A 20008-nucleotide genomic window follows, 5' to 3' on the forward strand; every position below is an offset into this window, starting at 1 on the left:
TGATGGCTTCAACAAACAAAATGAATGTGAGGGCGGCTCCTCCAATCTCACACCCCGGCCGTACGGGCTCGCGTCTAATTTAACGTGTAACATCACGACGGAAGAAGCAGCCAGCTGACGAGATATCGTTTTCATTCATTTCAGGACAAGAGCAGTTTCTTGCATCGACATTTCTAATTATCCAGAAACCAAATGTTTCATTTCCCAAATCTCAAACAAAGGATACATATCAAACCTACACAACATACACATCACAGATGAAACTCAAACTCTGGAAAACTTCTACTTGATGACTGAAACTACATCTACACAGACATGCACACGATTGCAGACCTGTAAGAGATTCTGTCAGCTCGTAAAAAAACTGGGCGGTTGTTTCAGTTACACATTTATAATCTACGAAACGTCTTCTGATGGAGACATTTTGCCCGGTTTGGTCGTGTTTCACGGTCATTTAAGTGCAGATAAAACCCCCATTGGCCTCAGTTAAGAAAGGTGCAGAAGTCCCACGTTTAAAAACAGCCAGACGACCGTATCGCTGTCAAATGTCATCTCTAAATATTTGAATCAAAGTGTTTTTAGTTCCTTAAGAGTAAAGATCTTCCCTGCAGTGTTATTCTGGTGATTATATGTCGTCTTTCTACTGTAAAATGTACTTAAAAGCGCCGGGAGGTCCAACCGGAACTAATGTTGAGACCCAAAAGATACAGAGTTATCCTGATTAGTTTAGGGGTTTGACCCAGATTCGTAGATTGAAACATCACAATTCAATTAAAATCAACTCTGCAGCTGAAATCCTTCAGCTCAGCTACTCACAGTAAGATATCGCTAGATAATAAGAAATGTTAATCGTTGTGGAGCCTAAAACAAATGAGTTATTCAAGTAAAGACCACTGAAGCTACCGACAGTAAAATAGAATAAAGCAGCAAGGTTACTTTCTGCTAAGACCTTTCCAAACATGATACAACATATTTTTTGCATCAATAACCATATTACTGGCCATGAAAGGAGAATCTGAAGATGATGATATATAGAAAATGTCATCTTTTTAATTTTCCTTCATAAAAACTTCTCCACTCAGCATTTATTTTTGGCGCAGCTAAGAGGTGCTCATTTGCAAATAGCAGCGCTCGGCATTCCCAGGAGAGCGGGACAGCTCGCCCTCTTTCCTGCCTGCGTGTGCCAAGAGGTGTTTGACTGCTTGTGCCAACAATGTATGTAAAACCTTTTGCACATTTTCCACTCGCAATAAATAAAACAAACTCTCCCTGAGAGACTCACTAACAAGTTTTATGATTTAAGTGCTTATTTCATCGGTCACAGCGGTTGGATGACACGCCTACCTTGCTGACTGATCATTGTGATCAAAGCACATGGGACCCTTTAAAACCACATTTGATTCATTTATTCTCTCTTTAACTCTGCTTTACACCTTACACACACCTTTTCTTTTCTTTGAATTATGGAAAACAAGTGTTTTTCTTCATTTCCCTTCAACAACTTTGACTATTTTGTGGAAATCCTTTCCATAAAATAAAAAAAATCCCTTTTTATTCCAGGTTTTATTGCAACAAAATGGCCTCCCACTGTGCGTCCAGTGTGGAGGACACCGATCCAACCAGTGAGAACTCTTAATATACAGATATGCATTCATACCGCTATTCAGTGTGCGCTTAACAATCATGCAGACAGACGTTCATACTGACTGGAGCAGAGTTGTCCCGTCTGCCTCTGGACTGAATCATCCTCCCGAGGATCTCCACTCCATCTGTGGTGATGTTACCAGCAGCGCCGACGGACTTCTCCCCGACCACGGAGCAATCTAACACCACCTTCACGGACGTCTTGCTGACGGTCACATGGAGCTGTGAGGAAGAAGACGAAGAAGAAGAAGAAGAAGAAGAAGAAGAAGAAGAAGAAGGTGCATGAGATAGAAGTAGTTCCCAAACTACAGCGAGATGTGAACATTTATAACATCTTAAAATTGACACAAAACTCTTGAGATTATAGTAAAACAGCAACAGTTTAATCCTCGTTTGGTGTTCATGTTTTTGTTACTCAGCGGGTGTTGTGGGTCTGTTGGACCCGCTGTATTTTGGTGTTTTTAATTCAACACAATCAAAACAATTTATGTTAAAATACTCAACAGATGTTTTCTTCATCCCAATTAGAAGCAATATAAACAGCAAATATGGTTAATAATGTAATTAAGGTACACGATTTCTACACTTTTAATAGCCCAGAACACCCTTTATGTAATATAACATTTTGTCTGATATATGTTCTTTGCAGAAAATGAGCCAAGGCCAATAAATCTGAGTTAAAAAAAATAAAAAATGAATCAGATTATTTTTGCTTTGATGAAAAATGACAACGGGTCCCACAGACCCGAACGTCATACAAGGGTTAAAGAGACGCAGATGTTAGTATTTTGTCCCGATAGTTAATCTTTGTTTAGTCTGTATTAGTTATTGATATTATAGAGTCGATATAACAGAGTTGTTTCATCACTTTAAGTGCAGCGTTTCCACAGCTCTTGTGTCTGTGAGCGCCTCTGTTTACAGGCCACATTGTTACTGACTAATAACAATAAAAACACGTTCCTCTGCTCGAGTGGGCTTATAAGCGCATATATTGGCTCCTTCCAGTCGGAGTGCCGGCGAGCTCAAACGGCCTTCTCAGAGGAAACCGCGGTCACGTGGTTGATGAGCAAAGAGGGAGCTGCTTTCTGGAGATAGAACTAAAACTGACTATCAGCACCTGTGTTTCAACATTATGGCTTTTCTATCACTCCTTCTGATCCACAATGTAAAAAATATGCATGCGCTGCATGTTAGAGGAGCATGAAAGCACGAGTGCAGCGCACACACACACACACACACACACACACGGACAGTAACGAGGTGCAGCTAATGTGAAGTTAGACAAAGTTCATATTAAAGTGTCAGGGCCCATTCCTTGGACGGCTGCTTTATAATGACTTTCTGTCCTCGACCTCCATTTTGCACACTTCACAAGACACGGCGTGTGTGTGTGTGCGAGCGTGTTTGCGTGCATGTGTGCGTGCACGTCTGTGTGTGATATTAAAGAGGAGTAAAATCCTCTCAGGTACAGGCATCCTGCCAGTATTTTAGAGCATTTAGTGGTTGGAGTTAAGGTCCCTAAGGCATTGCCTAAGGTATATACACAGACACGTTTATGTGTGTGTGTGTGTGTGTGTGTGTGTGTGTGTGTGTGTGTGTGTGTGTGTGTGTGTGTGTGTGAAGGATGGCAGTCCCTCTCCTTCAGGCTATCTCGTTTATCCGTTTACTTCAGCAGTGACTCAGACTTATTTTCAGTCTGGAGGAAGTTTATTCTTGAAAATTGACTATTGAACCTTTCTTGTGTTCTCACACTTCAGAGATATGAAATCTGAAAAAAAAACAGCAAACTGCAGCAAGTCTGAGAAAAGATGCTTTATCCTTTTAAGAAAAGTATTTTTGGGGGGGTTAATATAATATTTAATATACCCGGACAGTTAAAGTTCACATGCATATTAGTATAAAGGCAGTGTATAGTGAATTATGTGGTGTATGATGAAATGACATTACATATTGAATGGGCTTCTGGCATCTGCAGCATCATCAATGAGTGAGTTCAAATCTAATTTAAATGTAAAAACTCGTTTCGCTGTTGTTTTTGTTCATCAGAGACTCATTGGATAATCTTGAGACTGAAAAACTTGAGTTTTACGGAGCGGAGTTCACAACAAACACGATGACGTGTTTTCTCACTTCCTGCTTTCACTACGTATAAACCTGCATTGCTAACTATCCACAGACTGCTCCTTTAACCTCCTGACGTCTGTTTGTCTGACTTCCTGTTAGGTCCAACAACAAAAATACGAGGACAAAGTATAAAATATACAAATAAACATATAGTATAATACATATATGAGTAGCCTGAAGCTCGTCTCTGCTGCTGGATGTCAGGATGCTGCTGGAGACCACAGGACGTCCACAGGTGATGGTGCTGCCAACGCAAGACGCATCAGCCTCTCAGGCAAACACAGACTAATATTTTCTAATGCCGCTGCTGTCTTACACATCAACACAATCGTTTCTGAATATAAAGCACCTTTTTTGTTTGCGTCTCTGTCGGCAGCCTTTTTTTTTTTCCCCTCATCAGAATTCTTTTAGCTTATCATTCTTTAGACAAATTACTTGTTTTTCGAAACCCACTGACAGAGCGACATCATCTTCGTCACGTGGCGCATATTACTCGTGATAATCTCGGATACCCAATAACAATTCTGCTGCACGTTGATAGCAGAAAGGAAAGTACAACGTGACGCTAAAGGACATAATCTTTCTGGATATAAGTATCAAAACAAAGAAAGAAGAAACCGCGTAATGGTTCTCGACTTGAACTTTCTTGACTAGTTTCATGGTTTTGGGGCGTATTGTTATCGCTCAACGCAGAAGTCATAAGGAAATGAAAACAATAATGTTTCAATGCACATTTTATGGAAGACTCCAAGAGATAAAAGAGCAAACCGGGGAGAAATATTAAGAAATTAGAGAATCAACATATTCACATTATCTTAACCTCTCGCTGACGCGTAAACACAAAGTAAAGAAGTGTCTCTGACATCATGACGCAACTGGAAAATTGGCGCGGACACACACACACACACACACACACACACACACACACACACACACACACACACACACTCATTCCTAGATTGTTATGGCAGTTTTTAAACATGCTGTGAGAGATAATGTGGGCTGAAGTAAATGAAGCTATCAGTGTTTCTGCTCTCTCAGCAGCATCGACCTGCACTTCAAAACGTGTGTGTGCATTATGCATGCCTCAAAGAGTGTGTGTGTGTGTGTGTGTGTGTGTGTGTGCGTGCGTATATGTGAACGGCTGCATTGTTTTTGAGCATGTACATGAATGTTTGAAGCATTTACATCAATGCAATCACAAACTATGCATGCACTTACTCATATTGGACACACACACACACACACACACACACAGGAGAGTTTTCTCACTTCATTTTTTTCCGGTCAGCAATATTTGCACAATCCTCCCTTAAAATGCTGCTTTAAATTCACTGGATAAAACTGTCTAACTAATAATCCATGAACCGCGCGTTCAACTTTTAGACACAGATCGCTTTTTTTCTGCCGTTACCACAGTTTTACACTTGGCAGCGGACGCTACCGCAGAGTCCTGGACGAGCGAGGAGAGGAGCCTTCAGCTCGCTGCAGTCCACGCCCACACCGCTGGACGCCGGCACATCCGTCACATCCGTCACATCCGTCACACTGCCGCTTTAAGCACAGATGTTGTGTTAAGTGTGAGGAGGAAAAAAGAAAACGTAAACAAACGCTTCATCCCAGCTGGAGACTTTTGACAGAGTTAATGACGAACTTGGCAGCCGTCAGACGTTTCTTTTTGTTCTTTTAACGGTCACAATTGAAATATGGCGAGCTCCATAGCTATGCCGCTGAACTATATATATATATATATATATATATATATACACATTTGACTCTCAGCGCCTTGTAGCTATAATTTAAGGGTTTTCTTTAGGTTATTGTTGCGTTGAAAGATAGTCGCGCTCAACTATAACTATTTCTTTTTTTCCCCTGGTTATTCTGACAAAAATGCAGTAATAAATATACATAATAGTACCGGGTTTGTGTGGCACTAATGCTGTACTTCCAGATGCCAAAAATATACTTGATTTTCAATAATCAAAACACTTCAGGTGTGTTTGAGTCTCCCGGTAAACAGAGCACCTTGTGAGCCTCCAGCGCAACTCGTATGACCCCAAATGTTCCGGGTTCGATTCCAGCGTCGAGGGCGTTGTTACGTGCCACACCGCAGTGTTTCCCTGCCAGCGATTCACTGGTTTTTCCACGGTCTAATTCCTCACACCTAATCAGTCTTCTAAAGCCCAAATCCAAACAGACTGGGATGCATTTATTTGACTTTTTTTTTTTTTTTTTTTTTACTTCTCACCGCCATAATAAAGACGTACTGGAGGCCGGCAGTTGAATTCAAACAAGCTCAAACACAACATTTGAAAAGCAAAGACACATATTTCCCTTTGCAGTGTGTGTGTGTGTGTGTGTGTGTGTGTGTGTTTATCTGGATTAATCATCAAGCCCTTAATCGTCAAAAACAGATCCAGCCACCATGTTCCCGTGTCCTGCTTTCTCTCTCTCTTACAAATAAACACGGCTTCATTCGTCCCGAATCTGTTCGGCCAACACACGCAGCTCGTTGATTTATGGTCGCTGCTCTTGTTTCTTCATTATCACTTCTTCTACCTTCCAAGGAGCTTCCAACATTCATGGAAAACCTCTTTATTATGACCATGTATGAGTAAATTAACAAGCTGTTTAACTCCGTGAAATATTGTGGAATACTGCGCGCTGGAAAAGCTCAAGAAGCAAATGTCCTGAGTGTAAATTGTACCGCGCACAAGGACAGCTCTAAGTGCTCTCTAATATTTTTTATGGGAGTCATTTAATCATTTTGGGAGATGGATAAATGGAGTATATAATATGTCTCTGAGCAATATGTGGGTTACACTGAAGACTCCGTTCCCGTCTTCTTTCTCTGTCTACGTCTGTTTGTCTCTTTTATTTTTGTCTCTTTGTCTTTGTGTCACCGGCTCACTCTCATGCCAATTTATTCCCCTTCTCTCTCTCTCTCTCTCTCTCTTCTCTCTCTCTCTCCCTCCCTCACCTGTTTTGTGTTTCCTTTGTTTCTCTCAGTTTTGCCCGAGCGGCGACAGAGCCTGCTGGGTATTCCTGCCACCGCGCCAAAAGGCGTCTTCATATGGAAATCCCTTTATAACCGACACACACACACAAACACACAAACGCGCACACGCACACGGACGCTCCTCTTATTCGCTTGTCATTCTGTCGAAGAGGAGGCGAATCCTCCGGCCGGCCATGTCTCCTGCACATCTCTCTCTCTCTCTCTCTCTCTCTCTCTCTCTCTCTCTCTCTCTCTCTCTCTCTCTCTCTCTCTCTCTCTCTCTCTCTCTCTCTCTCTCTCTCTCTCTCTCTCTCTCTCTCTCTCTCTCTCTCTCTCCATTGTCATGTTCTCAAGCGGAACAGACAGGAAACAATGAAGAAGACACAAAAAGGGGGGACAGAGAATGATTGACAGCTCCTCACCGACATTTCGGGAACTGAGCTACAGAAAGACAGAGAGTTGGCGGGCTGCTGTTGATTTGTTTTCTTTTGGCAAAAGTCCCGATAAACAACAGCGAGAAGACGACTCTCGTCAGAGACTTTTCCTGGACTTGGTTCTTTCTCACGTGATCTTTCCATTGACTTGTTAAACGCGTGCTTTTTGAAAATGTGGCAAAGCAACACATGTCCACTTCCATCGACCACACACTCCCTGAACAATGCGGTTAATTCAAAGTGCGCTGATTATTATTCAGCGTGTTAAGTTGTTATTATTATTTTTGCTTCAGCTAATGTTGATATTTCATGCCAAAGTGTTGTGCGATGTGAATTTGTCATTCACTCGGTCTGCCGAGGCCAAAACAACCTCATTATTTATTCAGCGGAGGCATTTGCATCCTCTCTTTACTCCATGTTTTATTATTTTTATATCTTTTTCTCGTCTCAAATGAGCTGCAAATTGTCTTCTATGGAGTGAATGTCATATAAATTTGCCTTTTCTATTCAGAACGACTAATTTGAAACAACACAATTTACACACATACATTTGAATCGAATCCCAGTGATTGAAGGAAATGGGAAACGTCTCTGTCAGGTAATCAGTCGGCAGGACGAAGTGATACCTCCTCCGGTGGTCCGGTGTGAGGTCATCAAGGGAAAATCATAGAAACTACCACACCCACCACAGATTGTTGTCTTTTTCTAATGATGCCTGTTAGACGCACAAATTCCTACCGCAATCAAAACCTGGTCGTGTGCAATGCATTTTGTTTGTGTTACATTCCAATTAAAGTGCCATTGATTACATGTTTAGCTAAAGGGCTGTTGGATCGTTAGCTTCTGGTTTGTGTAATGTCAAACGTCACAAATAATGACAAACGTCCGCCATAACTTCTTCGAAAGTTGATGAAATCCCCGAGTCCACTCGTACAAACAGACGGTTGTGGAAACAGCAGTGGAGCGCGAGTAGAGACAGCAGGGGGAGGAGGGCGATCATCACCTGCACACACTCATCACAGCGGTGTTGAAAGGTCACGAGAGAGAGAGAGAGGAAGTCCAGCGGGCTGCTGGAGAACCACCCAACACGCTACTCCTCTCCAAAACACATGGAAACACGGTCCATCATCTCTGTTTGTGTCTCTTTCTCTGTTTCACGAAGCGTCCTGCTCCTCACTTGTGTGAAAGACGAGCACCTACATGTTGTGGTGACGGTGTGTCATTGTGAGTCCGCTATGCAATGCAACCTGAGTAAAATCACACAGATCTTTAGAATTAAATGAAATGATTGGAGTTAAAGGGGTTTAAGTTCTGGACGTTTCTCTGTTTAACATTACATTATCATTACATATTCTGATCATAACTTTAACACCATACAACAATATGAAATAAAAAAAAGCAAAACAAATATGTTCCCCTTTATAAATGACTATAAATGATTGTTCTGTTGTTTCATTCAAGTCATTTTGAGCACACACAGAAGTGAAGACGAACCTTGTGGAAGCTGCCGTGGAAGATCTTTTTTATTTCAGCTCCTTCAAAGGTGACGGTCTGGAAGTCTCCTTTGTAGTCGTAGTTGAGGAACGTCAAGGTCTTTCCATCGGCTGAGGGGGGAGACGGAGAAGGTGATGAGGGAGGAGGGAAGAGGTTGATGTTCACGTCGAGTCGAAACTCGTTTTGTATCCACTATTATCTCCGTCTCCGGTTATTAGACGACAATAAAGACACAGTTTATCAGTGAAGGACGGAGGCCGAACAATATCAGCAGCAAACAACTTCATCTCTGTGCTTCTGTGCCATTTATATATATATAGTTTAATTAATTTGACCAATGAAAGAATACAAACCTCATCAGATGTTGCTTTGACTGATTTGAATATGAAATAATCCCATTTCATTGATCATGTATTTTGTCCAAACTAAATTATTTTGCATCACGTTTTTAAAGCAATATTTTGTTGTTGCAAGACTCCTCCTCCCCATTATTCTAATAATATATATGGTGCATGAGGCAAAGAGAACGATGAGTTTGTACCATGCCAATGTTAACTCAACTTTGAGAGTCACACTATTTTTGCTCCTGTAAAATAAAATATGAAAAGCAGGAAAGTCCCTGCATAGAGATTATCAGGTAATCATGCTGAGTACTTTGTTGCTGTATAATCTTTGACATGGGAAGAAAAAGTACAACCACCATCGGACCAATTTACTGTTAATGGCGTGAGTGCTCTGCCCCATGGTCGACCCGTTTCTTGATTTATTTTCTTAAATCCTTGCCCATGAAACACGTCCGACAGCTCCGGATTCTCCCGAACAGCGAAAAACACACTATAAACCCAATTTACTTCGCTGTATCGAGCCCAACTGGAAAAGTAGAGCGAAACAAAATGACTTTCCCGCTGTAACTTCCTCCAGCTACTCGTGGGGATGCAGAGATCATCCGTCCCAGCTGGTGGCATAATCTCCTGTGCGGGTCAGGGGGCTTCTGCCCCTGGGTCTCCTCCAAGTCAGCGTCCGAAACACCTCTGAAGTTTGAGGCCCGGGGGGTGTGATCACACAGCGACTCTGTATCTTCTGGTAGCTTCTCTCATTGCAGTCGGATCAAACACACTCAGTGCAGCGTTTGTCAATCTTTTGACGCCTCCATCCTCTCCCTCTTCTCTGGCTTCAAAAAATCTTCTGAAAATCTTCAGCCACGACGTCTTAAACGCGCGCGAGGATCAGCACCTTTAAGTCCGAGGTCACGGTGCTGAGCCTTCAGAACAGAAGCGCTCTCATCAAGGGTTGAAGATGTATATTGTATTGCAGTGGTTGTCAAATTGTGGGGCGCGACCCTCTAGTGGGGCGCGGAGGAATTACATTTTTTTTTTTTTAAGACTCCTTTGTTAATCCCAGAGTAAGGGGAATTATTCTCTGCATTTTACCCATCATCCTTAGTAATTGAGGAGCTTTGTGCTGCTGTGAAGCTCTGGGCTTCAGTGCCTTGCTCAAGGACACTTCAAGAAACTATGAGGAGAAAACAGGGATCCAACCGGCTTCCTTGGTAATCTTTTTTGACAAATATGAGTTATTTTTTGCACATATACAACTTTATTTGCATTGTTTTAACAAAGTGATTGAACATGTTATTAGTTTTTGTCTGATGGAGCAATCTGGTTTACTTGAAAGGGATTTTAATTTTCTTTAATTTATTAATTAAAAAAACACAGATGAAGGAGTCTTAAAAGGTTGGACCATTTTGTTCCCATGTTGTTGGGGCGGTGGGAACATTTTGCTTCCTCCAAAGTGGAGCGTGACAGAAAAAGTTCAAGAACCTGCTGCAGTCTCCTCTAAATCGTTTGGAGGTGTTGTTGGGACCGCAGGAGCTTTTTCCGACGCGGGAAAGACAAAGAAAAGATGAGCAACAACACCAGTGGTTGAAACCTACTGTCCAGGATGAGCCCGACCAGTGGCTCGTTGTCCTTGTTGAGGATTTCCCACAATGCAAAGGGCTCCTGCGGGGTCTCGGGAAGCAGGCGGAGCATCATGGAAATGGTGTAGTCGGAGGGTAAACCTTCAGGATGAAGGTACCTGGTACACACACATTAGAGAACACACACACACACACACACACACACACACACACACACACACAGATAGTGAGCATAGCTGTGCCCTGAAGGCATGTAGTGCCATTGTCTCTCTTCAGCGCTTGTGAAATGCTTTTAGAGTGCTTTGGCTGCCTTCGACTGTCTTCGAGTGCCAGTCTCTTTTTGATCTCACAGCCGAGCCTTTTCTTCTTCTTCTTCTTCTTCTTTTTTTTTTTTTTGCGCAGCAGCCTTCGAGCACTTCAGGTTCAAATTGTCTCAGCTTGAACTTTTCAGAGGGCTCTTCAATGTCACTTTTCACAAACTGAACAATCACATAGCAGGAAGCTCAAAAAAACAACAACACATCAGCGAAAGAAAGACTTCACGGGAGTATATTTGAAGCCATTGGCTGCTCCCTTTAAGTGTTGCATGTATGGGTTTTATACCTGCATGTGTATCTGTGCTGGGTAAACATTAACACCTCCATCCTGCACATACACGCATCTCAATGACGCTTTCAGTCATTTGTACCAGCTCTTCATGTTCGGAAGGCTCTTCATTACTTCATAGTCTTAAATCTGTGATTTGAAACGGATTTAAATGTCGGAAGTCTTTAATCTTTTACTGATACGTACTAATTGGGCGGGTTTTAATCAGACACCACAGTGTAATGGGTCTTAAAAGGTGTCCTGTACAAGCAATTAAAATGATATATAATTCATGTCTGCTATGTCTTTTCTGTGGATAGCAGACCATCAATCATACGTAGAAGGACTTTATTAGTGCGGCTGTTTCTCACGCATACAAAGAGTCGGTTGCATGGGAAACTACATTAAATGTTCATTAGTGTAATAATCTACGTGCTTTGCCCTGCGTGTCCGACGTAGAGCCTCGTAGCAGCTGTGTGACACCGGAGATGCAGTTTTCGCTTGGTGGGATAATGTTGGAAAAATATTCTATACTTGAGTTTTGAGGCCTTGAAACAGAATGATCTGAAATTGCCAATTGGCTTTTTTGTGTGTTAATTGGCAGTAGGAATTACAGGGATTAGTGGTAACTTTCTGTTTAATAATATGCCAACGTAACAATCTACTCTGAGCTCTGAGCTTTTAGTAAATTTCGTTTTATTGCAGAAATTCTACGTTTCTTCTTTAAATTTTTTAAACTGCATTCTCTGTAAACCTTGAATAAATGCTTGGGCGCATATGTTTATTTACATAAATTCATATGCTATGTTTGCCATTTAGAGTCTGGAAATACATTTTGCTTTAATACAATGTTCTTATTATTAAGAATAGCTCAAATTCTACTATCTCTAAGATCCCCTTTTGACATTGACTTGCTAGTATCACACAGCCCAGCTGCTACGAGTGGGAGCGTAACATGTGTGACCTGAAAAATAATCCAAACAGAGATGAAGGAACAATTTGAAGTCGTTTCCACTGGCTGGACTGTGTACTCTGGTACTCTGTGTGTGTACTTCTGGCTGGTATTTCAAAGTGCTTTGGTGTTTGTGTCCCGCTGACAGTCACCACTCCCCATGTCCGGGGCGAGAAGAGAGGAACGCTGAGCACGCAAACTGTGGATAGATAAACCATCCAAATAACTCTATGACACACAGTTTATGTCTATGCTTTATGTCTATAATGACAGAGAGAGAAGCTGTGTTACAGGATATAATGACGACTAAACATGCAGATGTTTTTGTATTTGTGAATTATCAATGAATGTGCTCGTCTGTCGTGGTGATTCTTTAACATATCTCCCCTTTGGGAAGAAATAAAGTTTATATTTATCTATCTATCTTTCGTGAGACTGGATCATCATATTTAGAACCTGTTTGTTATTTGTTCTCGGGTATCTCTCTTGTGAAAGTGATGTTGATCTCAAAGGCGATTGAGCAAATAAAAGTCTCGCTGAATAAATGGTCTCCTTCAACTCGGCTGATGAGAGTTTGTGAAAGTGATCAACGGTTTCTCAGCTGCTTTGAGATTACTGTTAGTTTTGGTTAAGCTTTGGTTTGCATTCATGAGTTGACAAATTCATTTTTGTTAGTGTGTCGTGAGCTCACTCACTTGGTGGGCTGCGACACCAGGGCGTCCCGGTGTAACCTGTAGCAGGGGAAGCTGTTGAAGGAACCCGGCTCCAGAGAAACTCCGGGTATGGTGCTGTACTCCTTCTCCACCAGGCCGAACTTCTCCATCATACGGAAACCTGAGACAGACAACATGTCGTTACCCTCCTGCGCCTCTTCCTCCTCCTAATCCTCCTCTTCCTCCTCCTAATCCTCCTCATCCTCCTCCTCATTTCCCTTCTTCTTCTTCCTCCTCCCCCTCCTCCTTCTTCCTCTTCCTCCTCCATCATCATCAGCTTTTATAAAAGATTAGTAGGACCTGTTTGTTCAGTACATCCTGGATGTTTCAGTACATCCTGGATGTTTCAATACATCCTGGATGTTTCAGTATATCATGGATGTTTCAGTATATCCTGGATGTTTCAGTATATCCTGGATGTTTCAGTATATCATGGATGTTTCAGTACATCCTGGATGTTTCAGTACATCATGGATGTTTCAGTATATCATGGATGTTTCAGTACATCCTGGATGTTTCATTATATCATGGATGTTTCAGTATATTATGGATGTTTCAGTACATCATGGATGTTTCAGTACATCATGGATGTTTCAGTACATCATGGATGTTTCAGTATATCCTGGATGTTTCAGTATATCATGAATGTTTCAGTACATCATGGATGTTTCAGTACATCATGGATGTTTCAGTACATCATGGATGTTTCAGTATATCATGGATGTTTCAGTACATCCTGGATGTTTCAGTATATTATGGATGTTTCAGTACATCATGGATGTTTCAGTATATTATGGATGTTTCAGTACATCATGGATGTTTCAGTACATCATGGATGTTTCAGTACATCCTGGATGTTTCAGTACATCATGGATGTTTCAGTATATTATGGATGTTTCAGTACATCATGGATGTTTCAGTACATCATGGATGTTTCAGTATATTATGGATGTTTCAGTATATTATGGATGTTTCAGTACATCCTGGATGTTACAGTACATCCTGGATGTTTCAGTACATCCTGGATGTTACAGTACATCCTGGATGTTTCAGTACATCATGGATGTTTCAGTACATCATGGATGTTTCAGTACATCATGGATGTTTCAGTATATCATGGATGTTTCAGTACATCCTGGATGTTTCAGTACATCCTGGATGTTTCAGTACATCATGGATGTTTCAGTACATCATGGATGTTTCAGTACATCATGGATGTTTCAGTACATCATGGATGTTTCAGTATATCATGGATGTTTCAGTACATCCTGGATGTTTCAGTACATCGTAGATGTTTCAGTACATCATGGATGTTTCAGTATATCATGGATGTTTCAGTACATCGTAGATGTTTCAGTACATCATGGATGTTTCAGTACATCATGGATGTTTCAGTACATCCTGGATGTTTCAGTACATCATAGATGTTTCAGTACATCATAGATGTTTCAGTACATCATGGATGTTTCAGTATATTATGGATGTTTCAGTACATCCTGGATGTTTCAGTACATCCTGGATGTTTCAGTATATCATGGATGTTTCAGTACATCCTGGATGTTTCAGTACATCCTGGATGTTTCAGTATATTATGGATGTTTCAGTACATCATGGATGTTTCAGTATATTATGGATGTTTCAGTACATCCTGGATGTTTCAGTACATCATGGATGTTTCAGTACATCATGGATGTTTCAGTACATCCTGGATGTTTCAGTACATCATGGATGTTTCAGTATATTATGGATGTTTCAGTACATCATGGATGTTTCAGTACATCCTGGATGTTTCAGTATATCATGGATGTTTCAGTACATCATGGATGTTTCAGTATATTATGGATGTTTCAGTACATCATGGATGTTTCAGTATATCATGGATGTTTCAGTACATCCTGGATGTTTCAGTATATTATGGATGTTTCAGTACATCATGGATGTTTCAGTATATTATGGATGTTTCAGTACATCCTGGATGTTTCAGTACATCATGGATGTTTCAGTACATCATGGATGTTTCAGTACATCCTGGATGTTTCAGTACATCATGGATGTTTCAGTATATTATGGATGTTTCAGTACATCATGGATGTTTCAGTACATCCTGGATGTTTCAGTACATCATGGATGTTTCAGTACATCATGGATGTTTCAGTACATCATGGACGTTTCCTCACCTGCCATTGTGTTGCCACCCATCAAAACAGACGGACAAGCTGAAAGACAGTAAAGAGTTCATCCTTAATATTTTCCAAATTCTTTTGCGTGTCTCTCTCTCTCTCTCTGCTTCCCTCGCTCTGTTTCGAACACAACGGGGTGATATTACTCACTGGCGGTTGCAGCCTCACAGACGAAAGTAATGAGCTGTTCTTCTATTTTCTTCACGGCATCCAGATCGTCCACAAAGAAGACGTGCCGATCGCTGGGCTTGCTGGCGATGTTCACCAGCTCCCCGTAGTCGGCGTCCGCGAAGCCGATGGCGAAGATGATGTAGCCTGAGAAACGCAGCCACACGAGAGAGTTCATTACAAGGTGGAGGTGGAAGGATTAAGTGGAGTAATGACAGACATTGTCGGGGTTAATGGTTTCCAAAACAATGATTAAAGAGTCTGATATCCTACAACAGTAAAATGTGACACGCAGTACATAAAGCATCCAATAATTGAAAGAGTGAATGTGGAATCCGTCCAGTATATATATAATAAAATGTGATAAAATGGAATAAAAGAGAATACATCACCACATATACATACATAGATACATACACAAAGTATGAGGGTGTTAAATGAGTGAATAATGTTCTTTTTCTCTTATAACCATAATTTAAGAGCTTTATTAAAAACCTTAAGATCAGTTCTGGTTCCATTGCTCTGCTCCTGGAACAGAAAAGGCTGACTCGTATAAATAAAACCCACCGTCCACCTGCATCTCCTTGGACACTTTGTTGACGTCGTCTTGGGAACGTCCATCGGTGAGAACGACCAGGACTTTAGGAACGCCGCGTCGCGCTCCGGCTTCTGAGGTGAAGATGGAGTCCTTCACGTGTTTGATGGCCCGACCTGGTGAAGGCAAAAGGAAACCTCTTGATGTGACAAACCATGTGACCACTCATATGTTCATATTGAACATGTATGCCTGATAGAAACAGACAAAAGTGTTTAAGATGCTGTGTTCAAATCAAATTGCAGCAACTTAAATTAGATACATACTAATAAATCCCAGTTCCCTCGTTTGTCTGCTTTTTTTTAACCTATATTTTTGGTTATATTACACAATTAAAGCACCTCCCTGGATGACTTATCACCGTCACTGTGCTCATTACATTCGCGCCGGCGCCGTTTGCCGACTCAGCGTCCTCCACCGCCTCGACTTCTGTCTGATGCGATACGGCGTATTGTTGATTTAATGTTCCCGTATCTTCGTGAAGGGAGGATTAGCACTCAGCAGAATCGTTGTTGCTGCTCAGATCCCTCAAACAGCACACAGCAACTCTCTTACAAATGATCAATTCCTTGACGTAAGTGTCTCTGGCTGAACGGGGACAGAAAAAAAAGCTGCAATGTGCTTTTTTTTTGTAATTAACTTACTCAAATTATGTTCAATTCTCTGCTGGATTACTCTCATGTTGCAGTGAAGTCAATGCTAACTAATGGCCGCCTTAAAGGAGGAACACAATAGAAACATTAAACAGTACAGCAGTGATGTATCATAGTAAAAATAACAAAGTAAAACCAAAAAAACCTCTCAGTCTCATTCCAAGCACCGTCTTGTGATATGAAGCTTAATTTATTCATCGGTGGAACAATTTGGAACAGAGAAATAAATGCCAAGCAAATGAAATGTATTGAAAGCACGTATGTAATCATTAAAAGTAGAAATCCTCCTCTCCACTCCGATGTGTGAACGCTCGTGACCTTTGCTATAAATTTTAATGCACCCGCTAATTAAAAAAAACAAGTGTTAATTTTCCTCCTCCGACAATAATTGAATATAATTCCAAGCGCATAATTATGACATGACTTCAGTGACCTAAAAGCTCCTGAAACCAGATTCAGCCCTCGTTGTCATTAACGTTTGAAATGTGCCAGAAGACAGACAGTGAGGGACGTATGTCGACGAGACCTAAACATAAGAGACGGGACAGAGATGGAAAAGTGAAAATCAAGTCTGTCGAAAGGTTGAAACTAGATAAACCTTTAACAGAGTACATGTGACCTGCTCATGGGCTCAATCAGTCAAAAAAAAACTGAAAGCAGCCAGTTTATTAACAAAGTTAAAGTTCAAATCAAACGCTTGTGTACAAACTATTCCTTTTATTATATTTCTAATGATTTATTTGCCTCGAGACAACTCTCTCACTGCAGAAAAGACACGCAAACTTGACTTGTATTGAACCAAACTCTACAAAAATTGGTCATTGTTGTGATTCAGGGACAAAGTATAGTCATTAAAAAAGACAGGAAAAAGCTGCAATGTGCTTTCATTGATCTTAACTGTATATGACTTCAAACATACTGAATAAAGACAACATTGTGTCCATAAATAAACTCATTTTGTGCTTGCAAACCATCCAAACCACCAGTCCCCTGACCATTTTTTTAATCTAATGCCAGTTTTTGCATACTGCTCATCATGATTTGCATTTATACTTCCAAAAGCTCATCTCCTCCTCTCCACCTGACCTTTTCATAATGAAATGGACAATCCCTGCCATTAATCCCTTTTACTCCCTCTGTCCTTTAACACTCTCTCCTCTCACTCCTCTTGTGTGTTCAAAAGAGGTGCGGAGTATCAGAAAGCCTCACAATAAAAACAATAGTTAATGCAGCAACACAATGCCCTGTGATGAGACCAAACACGTATTGTACACGGGAGCGTGTCGGGTAAATTGTGTGTGTTGTTTCTGTCTCCCAATGTCGAACTAAACCAAACCCCTCAGACCACATCCATGTCTCCTCCTTCTGTTTTTGTGTGTGTTTTTTACAGAGCTGTCAGTGGTGACAAATGACTGAGTGCTCGGCCTGTAAAGTGTTTGCGTTGTCAGATATCTGCGAGTGATACATCTGTTTGTCTACTGTCCTCTGACCACGCCAGCCAGGCATGAAGTACGAGCAAAGGAGACGCTGACCAGAGGACGAGGTGGAGGAGGGAAGAGGGCAGGTGAAAGGATGCAGAGAGGAGTGGAGTGAATATGCAGGAAAGGAAGAGGAATGAAGAAAGAGGTCAGATGGGGAATGGCAGGGAAGACAGGTGGGAGAATAAACAAAAACAAAACAGAAACACGTCAATGGCTCTCGGGTTCAAAACCCCATCATCAATCAGCCATCTATCACTTTCAGTGTGAGAAGTGATCCATATCCGTTGTGATTGGGCCTCCCGTCGGGCTAAAGTTTACCAGCTTTCTCGCTGTTGCTTAAGACGGGAAACAATAAGAGAAAACAAAGAAGTGTACAAAGTACAATAGGAGACCTTTTCTCTCTGCTCTATTGAGGCCGCAGGTGATGTATGACTTGGAGAAGATTGTGCTATTATATCTGGGTTACTATGAGCAGGAAAAGCTATAAAAAAAAAACCTGAAGTCTTTGAAAAAGTCCAGTAAGTTCATAAGACATCTATTTAGACAATCAAAGGCATTATATTACATGTACAATGGCTTTTGAGTGGGTCTCACTGGCTTTGTGAATGAGTGAAACTCATTCAGGTGCCATTCATACGTCTGTTTGAATTTATTTTTAAAAATTTTTTAAAAAAAGCACAAATCTTGAAAATGACTAAAGCAGAATAAGTCAGACTGCGAAACATCGGACAAGATCAATCACATGTCGGATAACTAATGTGTGAATATTTTACTGTACAGTTCAGGGTTGAAAGTAACACTATACCTGACATACTGTATGTCAATACACACACACACACACACACACACACACACGTATTCACACTTCCTTGATCTGAACATACTGTCCGCGAAGAGTCAGGGATTAGCACAATTACTCGTGTAGCGCTTGAATATCATTGATTTCATAAGACACATTCTCCCACACAGACATTACAGTATATATATATATATATATATATATATATATAGGGTTGAGTGCAGCTGCAGCTATATTAAATCAATCATCCACTAAGCCAGTCAGAGGCTCACTAATACCGCAATGAATAAATGCAAAGAGAAAAGCTAAATCCTAGAATATCATCTTCAACACTCTGCATCCTCAACATGCGTACGCTCGTATGAGGAGGTACTGACGGTGTGAAAAACAGACTGTGACGCCTTAAAGAAGGCAGCCTCATTTAAATACTGTTGATAAAATGGGGGTATAGAGTAAAGGGCTTATGAGAAGTTGATATAAAAGGAAAATAAGGAGCAGAGCCTCCACAGTGCCAACAAGCCAAGCGCTCATACAGAGACCCAGATGTGAAATGGAGGACAAATACGATGCAGGTTGCCGCCTGAAATAAGCAGGTTTTAACGTAATGTTTCATAATTGATAAACATGAGTAAGAAATGAATCCACTGTCTGATATTCTCTGAGATTTGTCAGCTTACTGTGGATCTATGCGTCATCTGAGCACATGAAAAAATGAATAAAAACATTTTTCAATGTGTTTCCTTGACCCTTGAAGGGTTATAGGACAGAGGATACAAAGTGAGCTAGCCATTTACAGTAAAAACATTAAAAAAAAGGGATTGAAGCCGTTCGGGAGGTCCCACGACGCAATACCGGCAGACTATACTTAAGTCCCGATACCATATTATCGCGATACATTGAGTATCGCGGTATAATGCGATTTATAACATTTCTTTTCAACCGCAAAGTGTCCCCAAAGGAAAACTTTGTCAACAAAAAGTGAATTGATTTCATTATTCTAGGACCAAAACGTTTAGAACTGATTAAATAAAAGATCGATACTCGGCTTTCATGGACCGATACAATATCGCCACGCAAAATATCGCGATACTATGCTGTATTGGTTTTACCCCGCCTCTAGAAGCCGTTGGCTTTGTTGTTGGTTGTATCCACACTGATATACCTGCCAGGGGCTAAGGGATAAAGAAGCTGAAAACTATATTTCTATTTATTTGAGGGCTTTGGGGGGTTTAGACCCAGTGTGGGGCCCTGATGGGGTCTCTGAGGGGAA

At 41.1% G+C, this 20008-nt stretch overlaps 1 protein-coding gene across 4 annotated transcripts in view; it reads right to left on the reverse strand.

The window, feature by feature from the left end:
• col14a1a (collagen, type XIV, alpha 1a) overlaps positions 1-20008 on the reverse strand; it is a 124474-nt gene that overhangs the window by 33645 nt on the left and 70821 nt on the right. For all 4 annotated transcript variants that reach the window (XM_068569298.1, XM_068569296.1, XM_068569297.1 and 1 more), the window contains exons 28-34: positions 15778-15921; positions 15193-15357; positions 15040-15078; positions 12845-12983; positions 10628-10770; positions 8695-8804; positions 1708-1866 (exon numbers count right to left, since the gene is read on the reverse strand). In XM_068569298.1, coding sequence (XP_068425399.1) covers positions 1708-1866; positions 8695-8804; positions 10628-10770; positions 12845-12983; positions 15040-15078; positions 15193-15357; positions 15778-15921 — 899 coding nt within the window. The remainder of the gene's footprint in view (positions 1-1707; positions 1867-8694; positions 8805-10627; positions 10771-12844; positions 12984-15039; positions 15079-15192; positions 15358-15777; positions 15922-20008) is intronic.

This window comes from Clinocottus analis, unplaced genomic scaffold, assembly GCF_023055335.1.
Source record: "Clinocottus analis isolate CAN_PGR_092001 unplaced genomic scaffold, fCliAna1.0.p SCAF_9, whole genome shotgun sequence".
In the NCBI taxonomy this organism is placed as follows: Eukaryota; Metazoa; Chordata; class Actinopteri; order Perciformes; family Cottidae; genus Clinocottus; species Clinocottus analis.